Raw genomic sequence first — 19,162 nt, 5'->3', positions numbered from 1 at the left:
CATGTGGTGAGTTTAAATAATGAGTACCTGAGTTCCTCTATCATGCCCATTAGAATGGTCACGGCCTCAGCTGTGGCATTTCGGGCATTTACAATCTCTCTCGCCTGTGCTAGCTTTCCCTCCAAATCATTAAATTTTCTCTCAAAGGCTCGAGTCAAGCCGGTTGTCTGCAGTTCCTTCGCTCGGTCTGTGAGAGCTTTGGTTCTGGTTGCCAGATCCTGAACGATGCGGTCCCAGTCCCCGAAGCACTGGTGGCAAGGCTTGCAATCTGGGAAAGTGCCCGAGAAGCCACGTGCACACTGATCGCAGCGGACGCCAGACACGCCCTGCCGGCACCCACAATGACCGCTCACGCGATCGCACTGAGACGTCTCGATGCCACGCGGATCACAGTCACACGCTGTGGATGAAACCAAATCAATTTGATTTTGTGAGTTATTCTCTGAAATGGACATATGTAGGTAGTACTGTATATCAAGTGCTAAAAAATATCAAGATACCTCTGCACAGGACTTTTGGGTTTCCCCAGTGGTTTTCCTGGCAGTCTGTACATGTCTTTCCTCCAAAACCTGGTCTGCATTGGCACTGGCCTGTGAACTGTGAGAATTTGGGTTCAAAAATGAAAAAAGAAATCAAAATTAAGTTAAGCTATCGGAAAAGCCTTATTTATATTAATAACATTACCTCATTGCAGGCAGATGTGTAAGCATTGTTGGGGTCACACCCACAGGGCTCACAGCCCCGCCCACTGGCTAGGTTCCAATAGTTCGGGACACAGTGGTCACAGGTTTGTCCAATAATGTGAGGCAGACACTGACATTGCCCTGTGGTGCGCTGACACACACATTCATCTCGGGATTGACACTGACTGCGCTCCGTGCCCAAGAAGTTGCAGGTGCATTCTGGGTAGGCAATAGTTCATTCATACGGCAGTGATAAAGAAAGTGTTGACATTCATGCTGTCGTACTCAAAATAGTGTCATATAATGTAGGAAACAAACTGAAAACTCATTTCAACTCACTCCGACAGTTACGACGGGAAGCATCACCGTAGTATCCACTCTTGCACACGCCGCAGTCTGGTCCTTCAGTGTTGTACAGGCATTTGAGACACTGGCCAGTGCGTCTGTCACACGCACCGCGGTCTGATAGGTCGATGTTGTTACTGCAACGACAAGATTGGCACCGCCCGCCGGGTTGGGAGGGGTTACCGTAGTAACCAGAAGCACATTCTTCACAGCGGGAACCTGATCGATGAGAAGAGCAGATGTTTAGATGCAGAAAACAGATCGGGATAAGAGAGAAGTGCTCATGTGGTGTTGCTTAATATTGTCATTCCCTGCATCATTTTCAGATGCAAATGGACTCGGAGTGTTAAATGGCCATATCAAGAACCAACCAAGCACAATACGGGATGTCACACTGTTAAAGCGTTTTTTCCCCATCTCAACCTCTGCTGCATGTGTGCATAAAAACTCATCTTTATTCACTTTATCTAATGTAATTGTGAGGAGAGAGAGAGCAGATGGGTAAGATTACCTGTGTAACCCTGATTGCAGTTGCAGACCACCTGTTGGTTGCGGTTATCTTGGTAACAGGTGGCGGCAAAGTGGCGTCCGCTACTGGGGCCCTCAGGACAGGGACAGGGTCGACACAGACTCCCTAAACTGATGAGTGGGTTTCCATGGTAACCATTAGCGCACCTGTGACAGGAGGTATTTATTACATTAGCTTGGGCTGAGAATGAGTTTAAACACTCAAAAATAAAACCTTTTCACTGTCTGGCTGCAAGATTATTTAAAAACATATTGTGACCTTATTCCTTCAAATAAGTAAAATTGTCTAACAATTGTAATTATGAATACATCAGAGTTTTGTTTTCAGTTTCAATGTACTTATATTCATATTTTGAACCAGTGTTTATTTTTATATTTTTTGTTTTGTTAATGTTACGTGCTTTTTTCATTTTATATTTACTTTTTATGTTGCTTAATATGTTTAACTTGTTTGAATTTAGTTTAAAATTAATAATTTTAGTGCTTCTTAAATATAAACTTATTTCAGTTTATTGCTGAGGCAACATTTCTTATTTTTGTTTAGTTCTGTTAAGTTTTTCAAACAATATTTAGGCCAATGTTTTTTTTTATTTCAACTAACAGACAAGTTTAATCGTTTTAGGAAACTATAATAACCTTGCAAAAAAGAAAATTAAACAGTAGAATGTCTGCTTTTTGGCTCCCACCGTTCACACTTGTCTCCTGCCGTGTTGCCTCTGCAGTTGAGGCAGGCTCCAGTTCTCTGATGGCACTCTTCTGTTTGACCATTACACTGACACAGCCTGCAGTTTGGAAAGCCCCAGTGCCCACCCTGGCAACCATCACAACGCTGGCCAAAGGCACCAGGCTGACATGGACACTGTCCTGTGCGCTGGTCACAGAAACGGCTCTGAGATCCCTCCAAACTACATTCACAAACTACAGACAGAAAAATAAAAAACAAACATTTGCACACTATTACAGATGTACCAGAATAACAGTGCAACAAAAATATTTTCAAATACAACTCTTACGTTTGCATCCAGAGGGTCCAAACCCATAAGCCCCTGGCGCACATTTATCACACCGCCGACCTGATACATTGGGCTTACAGCGACACTGACCTCCACGTACATCACACTCAGAGCTGAGCGAACCTTGAGAATCACACTCACACGCTGCGGAAGAAAACTAAACTTAATTAACACCAACACAACAAGGAAAAACAACCCCCTGCTCAACTGACACTCACGCAGTGCACCGTCATTAATGAGCGCTGACATGCTGGTGATGAGTTTAGCACACGCTTCGCTCATCTGGGGACGGGACACACTCTTGGCGGTCTCGTGGCAACGGTACCGTTCATAGTTTTGCTTCCGCGTGACAGAGGCGGGGTCACCCGCGGTAAACATCTCAAGAGAAGAGTAGCGAGGAAGAAGGGCGATCTACAGTGGGAAGGAGAATACAACAATAAAAAGAAAGTAAATAGCATTGTGCGGACATGTATTACAAATGTAGAGATTTACTACTTACAGAGTCAACCAGTACAAAGGCATTAGAGGAGCTGAGGATAATGTTTCTGTCAGCGTAACGGATAAACTCCACACGCAGTTTGTAACTCACTCCCTTCTCCAAACACACAGTGTGAGGGAGGACAACAAACCTGCAACAGAGCAACACTGAAGCACTGTAGGCAAAGGAAGAACATGTCTGATTTGCATATACAGTACTTAATCATGTGTATATTTCACACACCTGGCACCTGTAGGGAGTGTTACGGTTAGCTGGTCATCTGCAGGAATGGCGTTTCCACATGGACTGCTGGTGGGTATGGGGCCAGGCCTAATCACCAATACACGCGCTTTCTCCCAATCCCGTGGCATCTTTAAACAACACATAAAGACATACAGAAATACACAAACTGCATACACACACATCACACTTCTTTCTCAAAATGGAATGGGGTAAACGTGTACTGTTTACCTGAAGCTCATAGCGAATAAGGACATCATACTCCATAGAATAGGGAATGTTGTTAATGGCGAATTCCAGAGTACCACCTTCAGGGACTCGTGCAAACCCAGTGCCAGTCCATGAGGTTGGTCGGTTTGGCTGGTACTCTCTCTCTTCAAAAGTGGAACCCTATTGCACAGACAAGTTTGAACATTTTGTATTTCTATTAATTTTACACTTCATCATTTTGGGGTTTAATCATTAAATAAATGTACTATGGATGTGGTAGTATGACAAAGTAAATGGGTAAAATGCAAATATTACAAGCGAAATCTTTATGTTACTGTAATGTACAGTAAGTGTTTTGATGGTAGCATTTTTGTGGTACACACTTGACCAAATTTGGACTTTTCAGCCTCATAGATGTAGTGGTCCAGGGCCATGAAGAAATACCCAGGCTCCACCTGGTTACACTGCCGACCAATCATGTGGCTTCGACAGTGACACTGCCCTGTTTCCATCGAGCACCTGGAGACAGTTGACAATAACAATAAGATACGCGATTGTTGTGTTAGTTTTAGGGCTGTCAAATGATTAATCGTGATTAATCGCATCCATAATAAAAGTTTGTATGTCTGTGTACTGTGCATGTTCATTTTGTATTTATAAACACATACAGTACATGTATACATATTCAGGAAATGTTAACATGTATTTATTTATATTTACCAATAATTCAAATTTTTATTTTTAAATTATTATTAATTATATAAATGTTTATGCATTTATATTAGGGCTGTCAAACGATTAATTGTGATTAATCGCATCCAGAATAAAAGTTTGTGTTTACATAATATATGTCTGTGTACTGTGCATATTTATTTTATATTTAAAAACACATATACATACATGCATATATATACTGTATATAAACGTAATAAACGTTTATATATCATTTAAATTATTGGTAAATATAAATAAATACTAAATATTTCCTAAATTTATATACATGTATGTGTGTATGCGTTTATATAAAATAAATATGCACAGTACACATTATGTAAACAAACTTTTATTCTGGATGTGATTAATCACGATTAATCGTTTGACAGCCCTAGTTAGTTTAAATTATTGCTCATGAAAATGCAATGAATTGGACAAAACTAACTGGTTTTCTGTGGCTCCGCCCACATCGCAGTCACATCCTCTGCAACCACTGGCATCATGACTCAGGGCCCAGTGTTCAGGCTGTGGGAGGAGCACATGAAACACAAACAGATGTAATATCTAAAGAATTTGTTATACTGTGGCACACTGATGGTATCAAATGATAATACCATGGTACAGTTATACCATCCAAGATACTTCTGTTGATATGGTGAAATATTTTAAAATGACGTCACATAACTATAACACTAAGGTTGTTTACTGCCTGTCTAAATTCAGGATGCAGCTCTTCCCTTTCAGTCCATTTTAAGCAATGTGTAAACTTACACCAGGAGCCATAAACCTCTGAGCTAAATGCAGACATTAAGTTTTACTATAAAGCAAATTCCTTTTCAGAACAGCATCAGTGGGAGTAAATGATAAATAATGAACATCTATACCTTTATTTTACCTTTATGTTATTTTGTAAGCAGATTGTGTTTGTTGTGGATATACTTGTCAGAGCTACACTTACCAGACATTGGTTACAGCTGTGTCCAGTAACCAGGCGTTTACAGAAGCAGTCTCCACTCACAGGGTCGCACTGGGGGCCTCCGGACACCGTACCCCTCGGGTCACATTTACATGCTAAAGCAACCAGTGAGAGGAAGTGAGAATGATTAATTATCGAGTGTAAAAATACACCAGAAAAAATGCTACCACAAATAGATCTGTCTAAAAGTGCTTGGGTGTCCTACTCTTTTCTAACCTTAACTCAAAAGGTCTTAAAAACTACTCCGCCAATAGCTGACTGACTGCCTGCCTAAAAAGTATTTTTTGTCACATTTTTATCCAAATGTCATTTTAATGCAACCTTGAGGGCCTTAAGGGAAAGTTCACCCAAATATAAAAATCCTGTCATTATTTATTCACCCTCAAATCATTAAAATCCTGTACATGCCTCTGTCTTCCGTAGATCACAAAAGATGAAATTTCAGGAAATGTTTCAGTGATTCTGTGTTCATGCAATGAAAACCAATGGGAGCCAATGTTGTTTGGTTACCAACATCCTTCAAAATATCTTCTTTTGTGTTCTGCAGCCGAAATACCGTTTTGGAATGACATGAGAGTGAGTAAATGATAAAAGAATTGCAATTTTGGGTAAACTAGCCCTTTGGGTAAACTCTACCTAAGGGGTTGAACTTAAAACCCTTCGGCCTACTGCCCTGTACTCACGTTAGCATCCCCGAGGGTCATTGGCGCTGAGCCCATAGAAACCAGGCTTGCATTTATCACAACGTGGGCCTTCGACGTAATCTTTACAGCGGCACTGACCAGCGATCATGCCCAGAGAGGGGTCATCATGTCCATCACAAATACCGCCATTCAGAGAACCATCAGGGTCACAGTCGCATACTGGCAGAGGTAACAGACACAGTTTATGATCCAGCAATCACATGTAAGTTATTTTTCTGAGGATAATAAATCATTCAATACATACCCACGCAGACCCCAGGATCTCTGATATCTCTAGTTGGATCCTGGTAGTAGAAAGGTTTACATGTCTCACAGTTGCGGCCCATGGTGTTGTGAAGACAGTTGTCACACACGCCTCCGCTGAAGTTACCCGTAGCCAGATATACAGCCATGTCAAAATGACATTTATTGGAGTGATTGTTACAGTTGCATTCTGGGGAAAAGTAAAAGTTGGATTGAAAAATAATTTCATTGTGTGTATATTTATTGGTATTAATATATGTTCTGCCTATATTTTTAGAAATGGATACCTACTCTTGCAGGCGTTAGTGTTGCGTCCCTCAGCCGGTCTCCAGGGCAGGTCATTATAAAAATCATCACATTTCTCACAGTTCAGCCCTTTTGTGTTGTGATTGCAAACACACCTCCCGTGAACCTGAGATGTAAGAAGCAAAGTCACTGAGCTGACAATTAAATTATTACATTTGTCTCTTACATTTGTTTGATGGTTTCAGTATACACGTCATACTCACCATGCCCTCTATGTCACCCCTAATCCCTTCAATTGGAGCACATTCGGAGGCGTGGCCATAGCAGAAACAGTTGCCCCTGACAACCAGCTCATACATGGCATAGTAGTATTTCTCTTTGATCTCAGGCCGTGAGTCTAATAAATTATCACCCAGAGTGTGCAGCTTGGTGAAGTTCACACGGAGGTTAGTGATCCTCAGCTGATCTGTGGCGAAGAAAGACGTTGGGGTTAGTTGAATAACAGAACCCATAATGCAAGTAACACACTAAAAAACATGATATTGGTAAAGTGTGCGCTGGCCCTAAATCAATCCAACCAATTCTAAGAACTCCCTTCAACTTTTGTAAAACTTCTGTAATCCCTGTTAACCAATTAACCAATGACCTCTGACCCTGTCTCCCATGAGCCGTAGTCACAGTACTCAGTGGGAGGTTTGCGGTAAGTCATGCGTGGAAATCTTTAGCAAAAGCATGCCGGATGGACTGTAGTTACGCTTCACGGACACTCAATAACTTTGGACTTGTTTGATTTATAAGGCGAAGTGCTGAGAGAGGAAAAACATGGAGTTTTTAAGTTATGTGTGTGGGTGACTGAAGGGTTATACATCCCAACTGTGCACAACCTGTGTCTTCCAGTAACTCTGTGTATGTCTGGTATCATTAAAGTTCATGTCGTGTCTTGATTGGGATGTTAGGGTTCACTTACTCTGAATGCTGGGACTGTATGGGTCATCGATTCGGATAGCAGGTTCTAGGACACGATAAATCACCTAAGAAAAGAAATATGCAGGAAGGTGTATATTTGAAATGAAATGAGTACTTTGGACATTTATGCATTTGGCAAATGCTTTAATTCAAAATGATCACAGTGTATACATGTTATAACTATAAGTTTTCCCTAAGAATCAAACCCATGACCTCACCATTGCCAGCATCATGCCTTACCGGATCTGCATTCGTTCACTGTCTATAGCAACTTATTGATAAACAACCTCCTCTTCACACTGTCCTCACCTCTCCTTCTGTCGACGGCTCAATGTCGGAATATCGTGATTCACAGATGACATCATCAATTTTGTGAAGAGGACTTTGGGAAATTCCCGGAAATATAGAGTCACAGTCGTGAGCAAAGTAACGGTACACCTGCCAGGTGCGTCCAAAATCTGCTGATCGCTCAACCAACATAGCGGCTGGACGGAACGTCTGTGTACAAAAACAACAAGTGAGACTGGAGCTGTGTAGTGTTTAACTTTCACTTGACTTCATGTCATTTATGCATAGATACAGCATGATCCATGTTCTGTTTATGTATATAATTCATCCATGTATTTTGATATAAAATAGACATTGTTGAATGCGTTGATCTAAATGGTATTAATTTGAAATACTCAATAAAATCAATGAAACCCTTCATGATAGTGGCACTGTAAGAGTCTGATATTTTGTGTGTTTATTAATAAACATTTATGTGCCAGAATGAACCAAAAAGGCCATTTTTCATCTGTAGACCCTCGACAGAATGTTACAAAGTTACCCTAAAAACAAAACAGAGCAAAGCATCAGTCCTGAGGTGAATTATGCTGAAAAACTCTTTTTAACTGCTCATAAACTTCTCGTGAAGCGAGCTAGTGAAGACTCTCACCTTAAAAGCCATGATGAGATGAGTAAAGTGAAACTCTGCCTCCAGGTCCAGCTGAAGGTAAACATCAGGTTTTCCTAAACACAGAAAAGAGTTCATGTTATACAGTAATTGTTCTAGTGGGCCAGAAGTGTGGCTGCTGGATTTAACCTGCAAGAGCTAATCAAGAAAAACAGGAAGGAAAGGGATGTTGAGGTTGTACCGCAGCAGCCGAAGAGAATGAGGAGGAGGGGTGAAGTGGAGGAAAGGGATTCAATGGCTGTGTTTTGGCTGGAGGAGGAAGTTGTTAAGCCTCAATCCAGAGCACATGGCAAAGAGCCATTATGAAAGCTGCTCTCATGTATGAGTGTGTAGCACCTGCTTTTCTCATGTAGAACATCACACAAGACATTCTTTATAATAATCAGACAAAAACTCCCTTAACCGCAATTCCACACAACCCTAACACAGGGGTCGTGACAGGGGACATTTTTGGGTGCACTCTTAGGAGACAACTGGTCTACTGTTCATTGCTGTTCATTATACAACATTGTTCTGAGAAGTCACCAGTGCCATGACAACCATGACCAAAAATAGTGTCCATTTCCTGTGAACACCCATATTTAATTCTCTCACTTCGGTGTTCAAAGAGGAGTCACACAGTGGCCCGTTTCACACTATTAAGGGAACATATCAGTAAAATGTAACTTAGTCAGTACAGTTTGTTAAGAATTAAAAGGGTATTGAATTAGATAAAAGTAATGCATAAAATGACTCTCAATCAAAATATATTTTTGTAAAATAAACAAAAATATTTATACACATATTCATTAATTACACTTTATGTTGTGCCTATAATGTTCTTAAGAAAGTAATGCACACAGGTTTAGACTGACATTAGGGTGAGTAAATAAGAAGTACGTATTTTGTAAATTATGCCTTGAAATTAAGTTATAAAAACACCAACACCAGCAAATGTTTAGAGATATGTTTAAGCGATACTCACACAACACCTTACAATGTGATGTCAAGTGCACTCATACATACTAAAGTAAAGCACCCAACAAGTTAAACAATACAAAGGCCACATTCTGTCAATGCATTAGGTTCAGGAGACTTCAAGCTTGGCTTCAACAGATCTGTATGTTTTTCAGAGTTTTGGCGCCTCTTTCATGCCTCTGTGCGTCTCTTTGTTGGTATGCCAGCAGCAGACCCCGTCTGTAATTATCTTTAATACTGCAGGGTTTGGGGAGTGTGTGTCAGGGTGAGCTTTGATAAACAGCCAAGTCAACCAACCAACATCATCCTCCTATCCGCTCTTTTATAATCATGTACTAACTTCAATTCTAAATATATGCATTGATTCTAGAATCTCTATTTTAAATTCACTCAGGCTTTTACATTTAAACCTAACGTGTCCCATTTGGGCTTCATTCTGTGCGCAAACTTTGACCTCTCGCTGTATGTTATTAATAGAGCAGTCTGAACATAAAGCTTCTATTAATATTATGTGAAGTGTTTTCAGTCTTTGCCATGCAGCTGGGTTTAGAGGGCTCAGAGAAGCAATCAGATTTCCTGACACACATTATACTTTAAATTTGATATGTGATACAGTGCTCTGAGACCAAATGGATATGCGTATTTCCATCAAAACATCAATGGATCTTTACTCCTGCAGCTTTGGTGCTTATGTGAGTATTGCAGGTTTGAATCCAACATGCAGAACATGAATCTCTCGTGCTCTCACCATTCTCAGACTGCCACCAGGACTTCTTGCGATGTTCTTTGAAGGTTGTGATGACATTCTCAAAACGATGACTCATGGTGTTGGAAGAAGGATCATAGGGCCGTCGGGAATCACAATGGAAACACTTCTTCTCCTCCTACAAAAGATAAAAGGTTGGACATGGAAAGGGTCAGATCTTCTGTATTTGATGTTTGTAATGATTTAGGTAAACTAACAGGACTCTACCTGTAGGTGGCTAACAATGCAGTAGGGTTCTCTCCTCCGCAGGCCACAGGTGGAAGACGCCTTCAGGTTCTTCTCCCGACCCACTAAGAGATCACCGGTTGCGGGATAACAGCTTCCATAAGTACAGCCGTGAGCATGGTCAGGCTCCTGTGCGTTGGACGTCGCCAGGACTTTTAAATAAAGAGAAAAGCAGCGAAAGTATGATTTATTCTTTTATCTTTAATGTTGAAGAACAGGACAGAACCTTTTGTCTCTACTGAAAGAAGAAATATTTGAACCTTAACGTTTTGCCAGCTTGGTCAAACAGAGCTACAGCAATTTTCCATTAACATTCAGTGAAGGCCAAGTTTCTCTTAAGCTGTGGCTCTGTGAGGAGTACTGCTGCCTCAGTATGATGGACATGTTTTGGGTTTTTGGGTTTACTGCCTTACGAGTCGCACAAGTGAGGACAAATACAGGAAAGATTATCTTTATTAACAGGACAGATATGATAAGAGACAGTGTCAGAAATAGTTTGTATTTCATGATGAGAACACATTCATGAAATATAACACATACCATATTGTCTATTAATTGAAAATACTTCATCTGGTTTAACTAATTGAAAGTGTTTACTAAATGTAAGTGTTTAAACCAAGGGGCAATCTTATGGTCTCTCTTGTGAAACCAATACGTAAGTGATTAAAACTGCAATTCATTGACTGGCCGCTAGAGGCTGGCTGCATAACAGAGCAGAATCTCATTGAGCCCCATGTTAAAATGGCCAACTTTACAGCACAAAAAATCATGTTTACAGCCTGGAACAAAAAATTATTTTGGTTTATATAGGTAATTTTACCCTTCATGACAACTGTGAGCCGGGTGATTTGTTTCATAACTCACGAGTTTAATTTATATTAAGCCTTAAAATTCTGCAAAATAGTTGCGTGACCACTTGAGTGACAAGTGGTTTCAGCCAACCGGGCGCCTCAGCTCCAACCACGTCCGCCTCTTTGCCAATTTACGATTATCCAGGAATGACGCGTGTTGCCAAGATGGCGACGACCGGCTCCGCCTACTTTAGGACTCATTTTTACTCTTCACAAACCTACGGGTGACGTCACGGACACTACGTCCATATTTTATACAGTCTATGGTTTAAACCCAATTGTAATAAAATATAGAATACAAATATCATATTTCATAACATATCAAAAACAAAGAAATAGTTTTTACAAAAATAACACTTAAAGGTCCAGTGTATAACCTGTGGTGTACGTAGATAGAAATAGCTCATTCAAAAAAATCTACAAAAGAAATGTTTAGTGGAGATAGACAGCAACACAAAAGCTTAACAGACGTCTAATTTTAAACACGCCATAATCAGAAATGAAATCAATGTAAACCTAATGTACAAACAGCATTAGGAAGTGTGGTCACATGAACCAACTTGAGAGGCCTGGGAACTTCTTGTGTACAGCGTTTACAGACACATTCATCATAGACCTGATTCTCTAACACCAGACAGATGTGTGTCTGGAACTGTTCCATCTCTCACCACTTTGCCACCACACACCCAACCTTACAAATCCACATACAGCCACACACCCTGCAGTTTACACAGACCTGGCACCAAACTCCTAAATAAGGCATCATGGCAAAGTGCAGGAGGGATGCAATGTCTCTGAGAAAAAATGATCCTTCTAAACACGAAGGGAATTAAAGCATCTCTGTTCTGTTTCCTACAGGATGAATATATCCTCAGAGACAGTACCAGATACACCAAATACAGTTATTGAGCAATAACAAATCTGGCCCTGACAAATCTGGTATTACATTTAATCTTTCTGGCAATGGGATGACCCGAGATATGGTGAGAAAGAACACACGGGCTGAATTATGCGAAGCAAAGGCTTAAATTTGTGTGTGAGGGGCAGAGAAGTGTCTGTTTCAGCTTCCTCTGTACATGGAATGAAATGACGCAGCAGGTGGCTGAAGGGACATAACATTATGAAAAATTTTGTCAATCCATCTTTTATTCACATTTTTCGAGAAGATATTTTAAGAAATGTCTCAGTGGCTTTGTGTCCATACAATAAAAGACAATGGGGGCCAATGTTTGGTTTCCAACATTCTTCATTCGTTTAAGAGCAGAATGGTGTAAACAGACAGCAGTCAAAGTTAGAGGGCGGTCAGCAAGGTATTGCACGGGGTAAAACAAGTTAATAAAAGTTACCCACACTTCATTTTCAAGCACAGAGTGTAAGCGGAATACACAGTTGTCATGTAGCTACCATTTGGCCTGGTTTAATAGGCTCTTATTCAGATATCCAGCTTTTAAACTGGGCCTGGAGGTTTGGTTAAGAAAAGCTGCCCTTCAGTCTGCCACTCTCAGCTCCTGCCTTACATGGACAAGCTCTCAGGAATGTGGGTGGACAGCTGGCAGGGCAAGAATACCTCTGAGCTAACAAAGACCTGCTGTTGCCTTACTGTACTGACTGAGATCTCACAAGACCCCACAGTTTAGTCTGTTCTTTAAGAAAACATCTAATGTACAATGTACCAATCCTGTTTTGTGCAGATTGACTATTATAAAACAGATGATTCATAAATTTAGTGAAGATTATGTTTTCATAAAAAAATGCATGTTGGCTTAAAAAATCCTTTTCTGAACGATGTTTGATCCCTTGTGCATAGAAAATATATTATCTTATATTAGCTGTCAATATACTGTATGCCTATTAAATCAATTCATATACTGTATATCTGAATATTTAGAATAACACATTGTTCATTTATTACAATATAACAATGTACTGAAGGAGTTGCTGCTTTTCATATATTGACAAACATAAGCACTTGGTTCCAATTATGAAAATGTATTACTTAATGTATTTTATTATATTTTCCATTATATTCTCAATTGAGCTATACAGTCAGACACGTAGATTCAAAATGAGTCCCGTTGAGTTTTTTAATTCTTGCTGTGAATGAGTGGGGGGTATAGGAACTCCTGATAAGGTTCACTGACTTCACTGAGAATAGACACAATGTTAACAGTGAAGCATGTAGTAGGGCAGAGTGTGTTATCTATATCTCTGAATACGCATCCACAATGACTGTAGACATTGTATTTCCCATCATACTTTGCGGTGTCCTGTTTGTCCTGCTTGAGTTAATCTCCCATCATGACCCACAGGATGAGACAAAATGAAAGTCTCTCTCTCTCTCTCTCTCTCTCTCTCTCACACACAGTGTTTTTCTTGTTTTTATCCTAAATAATTTTTCAATAAATGTAATATAGCCTACCTCCATGCCACTCTTATCGGCAGTCTTTCGTTTCTGCTGGTTTGGGTTTGGCACAGAGTATGATAGAGATTATCACAACTGGGACTATCTGCTTTGTTCAAAGCTGACGCCAGCTCCACTTTTTATTTTTCTGCATCTCGGCTTTCAGGGGTTGATTGTTCTCCACCGGGGAAGGCAGAGAATCACCTCCTTGTGTCTGTTTCTATCCCCAGAGTGTAATTCTAATCTTGAGGAGTGTTCATTTGGACGGGTGGAGAAAAAGTGACACTAACTCGGCACATTCTTCAGCAGCTGAGTGACAGAAAGCAGCCGGTCACGTCCTAAATAGTCCATTTACAGTAGGAGGACAGAAAAACACAAATACTGACGAAAGAACAAACGCCACTAGCACAAACTACTTGGGCATGTCAAATATCAACAGCATTTTCATTTCAAATCCATTCTTTCATTTTAAACCTCTATTTCCTGTTTCGGCTCAATGCAGAGACTCATTTCCTTCATTCGTCCAGAATATTTTATCCAAGGGTAAAAATCCTCTAGGGGAAGGGAGGGGATCTGTGCTGGGATGGATGGAAGCCAGAACTCCTAAATGAGTGCTACCAGAACCGACCCTGTGACCCTTTCTGTGATACAGCTTCAAAAAAATCAAATCCCAGGCCTGCACACAAAATCCCCAGTGTCTCCACAAGCATGAGTGATTTTGGTATCTGCTATACAGTTGTCCAACCCCAAAATATTTGGACACTCAAACCACAAGTAAAAATGTCATTACATTAGCTAATACAATATCAAACCAAATGTCATCTCAAAAAACATATTTTTTAAATTTCCTGTAAAGTGGCAGTTTTGGAGATCAGGGATGGTTTATCGAACAGGGATTAGTTTAAATCAGGACTAGGTCCAAATTAATTTAGGACATTTAAGCAGTTTTTACAAACATGCCTTACAAAAAAAAATTACTTGTGTGCATTTTGAGACAACACAATGGCACTTATGTATTTTAAGATGTCAGAGCAAGTTGTTTTCAGTTTAGACAGCTGTAACATTTATTTTAGTCTAGGACTAGTTTTAATCCCTGTCCGGGAAACCGCCCCAAGAGGTTTTAAGGGTTTCCGACAGCAACGAAATGTATCACTGAGTTTGAAAACGTGTTTTTTGTCTCAATTTTGAACAGCATATATTGAGATTGTACAATCATACACTATTTTATATGAAAAATAAATGCCACTTGGTTTTGGGATGTTGGTGATATGTCCTCCTTCCTTTGAATAAAATGTAAACATGTCCTCTGCAAGTAATTGGGCAGGTGTGGACACTTTACACTTTAGGTGTCAGTAAAACTGACATTACTAACTTTCACACAGTTCTGACTACTGTCACAGTCTTGGCAAAAGCATCCCTATAATAACAATACAGCATTCAGAACCCTTGTGGGCAAATGTGAAATATAGAGAATAGATGCGGATGCTAAGTACTTCTGCTGCTTATTTGCTGCTGCCTTTCTCACCATGTTTATTTTGGCAGTTTGGACATTTGTCTGACAAGAGGTATTTGTTGCTATTTGCAGCCCACAGCCCAGTCTCTCAGTCTGCTCTCTCCTCCAGCCCGGCTGCTATTTCCAGCTCTCGCACATCCACCCCTCATGATGCCCTCTGCCCTAACCCTTCAGACCCAAATGACCAAAGCGATCCATTCACCGACTTTTACTACGCTCCACATCTATGATACATATAGTACTCTATAGATGAATACATCTTGTTCATTCATATCAAGTACTAAATATACAACAGATTTCAAAATGAATGTATTTCTCATCTAGGAAAATAAAGCTAAAACATATTAAAACATACTTTTGTGAGCTATATATCTTTTTTTCTCGTGAGGTCTTACATGCACATGGTATAAACACAGGCCATCTTAAAATGACATGAAGTAAAGAGATTCATTATCATATCAAGTGATTTATCTATTGAAATGGCCTTTGGAGAGGTTGGAGGGACTGTGCCAGCTAATTAAAAACGATGTTCTGTTGAAGACAGTCCTGAAATATAAGCTTTCAGGCCTTGTAATACGCTGCACACCTTCTTCTGACCTGCATGACATGAGTCTGTTAAAGTACTTCATTTACTGTCTCACTGAAGGGGTACATCTGTAATACACATCCGCAGATAGCATGACATATAGAGGCCAAGAGATGGAAAACATACAGAATAGAACAAAGAAACCATCATATAGTTATGATCAAAATGCCAGTCCTCATACCACCCAGCATCCACTACAGTTCACAACATGCACTGATAATACACTTTGTCCAAAGGTGCGTGTTGAGACTAAAGCCATGTGTGGTTTATGTTGTGTGGGGTGTCAGGTTTAAAGCGAACAACTGCTTTTTTAATGACACAGAAGAACAGCCAAAACTCTGTGTGAGAAAGCAGGTCTGACTTTTATTAAACGTCAAACTGACACGCCAGTTACTATCAAACATAACACAGACAGGCCTACTGAAATAGTTTGTAAATATGATGTTATGTCTGAGGGAATGTGAGCTGTAATTAACAGAAACTCTCGTGGCTTTTCCTTGACATTGTATATTTGATTCCGTAGTGTATATCGCCTGGCATTTCTCGCTCTTCACAAATAGAGGGGAGAAATCTCTCTCATGTAACCAGATATTTGTCATTTTCTTTTCATTTACAGATTCCAGTGTGTAATTTTTGGAGGCTCTATCGACAGAAATGCAATATAATATACATAACTATGTCTTCAGAGGTGTATGAAGAAGTTACATAATGAAGCGTTTTGATTACCTTAGAATGAGCTATTCTATCTACATACACCGCGGGTCCCCTTACATGCAATTCTCCATGTTGTTTCTACAATAGCCCTAAATGGACAAACTGCTCTACAGAGCGGGTTTCGTAAATAAGTTATCTCCTTCGGCAAAGAAACGAAACAACGTGGGGACATCTTAGTTCTGCGTTAGCCGGCGTAGTGCTTCAAAAGGGGGGAGGGGTGGAGTGAGCCTTTAGTTGCAATTCGCAACCCTAACACTAGATGCCACTAAATTTCATACATTGGACCTTTAAGCACCTCTCCATCCCCCTTTATTCACCATGTCCTCTATTCTCCCTTCTCAATCTTAGTTTTAATGCCCAATTGTAATAGAGTTCAGGGTTCTGGAAACAGTGTTCAACCACTGTGGATAGTTACCTGTATCCCTATCCCTATCACACAGCTGCACACTGGGGGATGTATGATCTCATCACACATCGATGGAATAAAAGAAAGTTTAAAGGCAAATAAGAAGAAAGAGATTTTTGAAGTTTTCTCTCCTCACACTGAACCAAAGCTTTGCCTTAGGAGCAAATTACGAACAAAGACTCTGTTCGCTTTTCATGTTAGTTTCATCAAGTCCATGATGCTTGTGTGAATTAACTCAACACGTTTATAAAGTAACACTAAATTAAATCCATTTTTTTCTTTTCCATGCTCCTTCCTGTGTATGTACATGTATGCACTTTTTGTGACCGTCACTGTTACTGTATCTGACGATCTGTTATACACTCTAAATAAAGCCATAAAAATAGGGCACAATATACTGTATTAATATGAAGGAATTTTCCGTGTTCATTTTTACAGTTGTTTTACCTGTATTTTACATTTTGCACTGCATTCATTTGCATTTTAGCATTAATGGAAATGTCCGTAAAATAAAGGAAAATGTACTGGTAATTTTCTGCCAGTACTTTATCTGTTTTTTTACGGGATTTACAGTGTACCACCATCAGTGTTAGTGAACCCTTTGTTACCCAAGTCACAAGATCCATGTACAACAGCTTCAAAGGCTTTTAAATTCAGATTAAACTCAGACGGGCAGTAGACAGTCTATAATGTGACTAAAACTAAATCAGAGCATCTCATCTGATGTCTGCCTATACCACACGGCTGCTCCTTTCATTAGAGCATTACCAAAAATAACACTCCCACAAGTCTCATCACCGCTCTTCCTCTGACACCTTTACGTTCTCCACAGCTCCACATGTCAGCTTTATCAATCATCTCAGGCAGAGAGGCTCCTGCTGAACCCTGCGGCCCATTACCTACACAAACTCACAGCGGAGGAAAGCTGGACAGTAACGCTAAATGATGCAGAAAGACACGGCACTCTGTAAATCCACAGTGGAGAAAGTGGTCTAATGAGCGAGACTAGTAAAGCAGGGGAACCAGAGAACCTACGAGTAAATATGGCACATATATCCGACAACTTTAAGACTATAACATGTGTACAAGATAAAAACGGAGAATCAGAATGCGAAGTGGGCTTCACATTATAAACCTTATTAGATTGAGTAAAAACATTTGGTGATGTAACCTCTGTTCTGTAACGTCCAGTAGTTCTTTAAAGGGAGGTTAATGTCTGATTTCCAAAAAGGATGTTTTCATTCATCAAAGAACACAGAAAACATAACGTTTTCATATGTTTAACACTATTACAAAGATGAGAGAATCTGATCTAACTATACAGTCGACCTCTTGTTTACCTTTCAGTATGCCTGTAAATGTATTTCCGCCTTAACTTGACATCACGAAAAAACTAAATAAGTTAATTGGGTGCTGGAAGGGGTAATAACATGGTCTGCACTACCTTTCAGACAGGTCAGCTGAACTGTACTGGGACATTGATAACTTCTATTGTATAAGCAGGTGAGAAAGATTCATCATGGGTCCTGATAACATTCTGTGAATGATTAAACTTGGGAATACAGTACATTTAGATGAGTTACTATGCACATAGGAGAGTTTTAGGATCTGCGGTTCTCTGATCCTGACACGAACACATTCGTATTCAACTCCTTTAGTGGCGAGATCAAAATAAACAATGTTTATAGAAGTTAGTTACTATGAAAGAAATTTGTTTCTTTTTCATTTCCAAACAGAGATGCGTAAATGATGTCCTCTAATATAAAGTTCAATCATTCAAAAGATGGAAAAGTAACAAAGCGCATCTAAAAAAACTATTTTATAAAAATAATAACTGCACATGTAAACCATTATGTACAAGCAAGTGAAACTACATTAGATTTGGCTATTGCATGAAGATATATTGAAAGATATTAGCTTCTTGTTAAATATTGACAGTCTATTATAGTACTGTACTTAGCCAAAACACATCGCACAATGTTTATCACTTCTGTTATGTTACACTCACCACAGATGAAGAGCAAGAGAAATGCGCGCATGGTCCTTTAGCCTTCTTGTGCTGTCGCGCGCCTCTAAAAACGTGAAAATAACCAATCGTATGTCATACATCTTCATAAATCATCATACGTAACTACTGGACAAAATGTACTTTCACATTAAACACTCTGTAATATCAATAATAATCTATAAACGTGCCAACAAAACACCGCGTTTATTTACATCGCATTATAGTTTTATCCAAGCGATTACTCACATGTTTGTTCTGGTTGTTCTCAATGGTCAGTCTGCTCTTTACTATAAAGCCATTGAGATGAGAAGCGCCACAGACTTTCACAGCTATCAAAAACCACTGACGGACTTTCCGAAGTCTTGTTACAGCTGTGTAAACGATTGATAGAAACAACGCGCTGGATTTCATCCTGAAGCGGATTTACGCCACAG

At 39.8% G+C, this 19,162-nt stretch overlaps 2 protein-coding genes across 2 annotated transcripts in view; both read right to left on the bottom strand.

Annotated features, from left to right (window-relative positions):
- LOC130545339 (laminin subunit beta-2-like) overlaps positions 1-3,976 on the bottom strand; it is a 10,224-nt gene extending 6,248 nt beyond the window's left edge. The window contains exons 1-12 of the mRNA XM_057319775.1: positions 3,881-3,976; positions 3,519-3,677; positions 3,291-3,418; positions 3,069-3,198; positions 2,788-2,980; positions 2,570-2,713; positions 2,243-2,474; positions 1,540-1,703; positions 1,023-1,247; positions 685-902; positions 501-597; positions 28-400 (exon numbers count right to left, since the gene is read on the bottom strand). Of these exons, the coding sequence (XP_057175758.1) occupies positions 28-400; positions 501-597; positions 685-902; positions 1,023-1,247; positions 1,540-1,703; positions 2,243-2,474; positions 2,570-2,713; positions 2,788-2,980; positions 3,069-3,198; positions 3,291-3,418; positions 3,519-3,677; positions 3,881-3,976 (2,159 nt within the window). The remainder of the gene's footprint in view (positions 1-27; positions 401-500; positions 598-684; positions 903-1,022; positions 1,248-1,539; positions 1,704-2,242; positions 2,475-2,569; positions 2,714-2,787; positions 2,981-3,068; positions 3,199-3,290; positions 3,419-3,518; positions 3,678-3,880) is intronic.
- Positions 1-19,162, bottom strand: part of lamb2 (laminin, beta 2 (laminin S)) — a 22,689-nt gene extending 3,527 nt beyond the window's left edge. Inside the window, exons 1-25 of the mRNA XM_057363263.1 lie at positions 18,975-19,162; positions 18,729-18,792; positions 10,232-10,401; positions 10,007-10,142; positions 8,284-8,357; positions 7,656-7,844; positions 7,348-7,411; positions 6,644-6,846; positions 6,426-6,546; positions 6,136-6,324; positions 5,871-6,050; positions 5,170-5,282; positions 4,657-4,736; positions 3,881-4,016; positions 3,519-3,677; positions 3,291-3,418; positions 3,069-3,198; positions 2,788-2,980; positions 2,570-2,713; positions 2,243-2,474; positions 1,540-1,703; positions 1,023-1,247; positions 685-902; positions 501-597; positions 28-400 (exon numbers count right to left, since the gene is read on the bottom strand). Coding sequence (XP_057219246.1) covers positions 5,872-6,050; positions 6,136-6,324; positions 6,426-6,546; positions 6,644-6,846; positions 7,348-7,411; positions 7,656-7,844; positions 8,284-8,357; positions 10,007-10,142; positions 10,232-10,401; positions 18,729-18,759 — 1,356 coding nt within the window. The 5' untranslated portion in view covers positions 18,760-18,792; positions 18,975-19,162 and the 3' untranslated portion in view covers positions 28-400; positions 501-597; positions 685-902; ... (10 more) ...; positions 5,170-5,282; position 5,871. The remainder of the gene's footprint in view (positions 1-27; positions 401-500; positions 598-684; positions 903-1,022; positions 1,248-1,539; positions 1,704-2,242; positions 2,475-2,569; positions 2,714-2,787; positions 2,981-3,068; positions 3,199-3,290; positions 3,419-3,518; positions 3,678-3,880; positions 4,017-4,656; positions 4,737-5,169; positions 5,283-5,870; positions 6,051-6,135; positions 6,325-6,425; positions 6,547-6,643; positions 6,847-7,347; positions 7,412-7,655; positions 7,845-8,283; positions 8,358-10,006; positions 10,143-10,231; positions 10,402-18,728; positions 18,793-18,974) is intronic.

This window comes from Triplophysa rosa, linkage group LG21, assembly GCF_024868665.1.
Source record: "Triplophysa rosa linkage group LG21, Trosa_1v2, whole genome shotgun sequence".
In the NCBI taxonomy this organism is placed as follows: domain Eukaryota; kingdom Metazoa; phylum Chordata; class Actinopteri; order Cypriniformes; family Nemacheilidae; genus Triplophysa; species Triplophysa rosa.
This window is presented reverse-complemented; position numbering and strand designations above follow the sequence as displayed.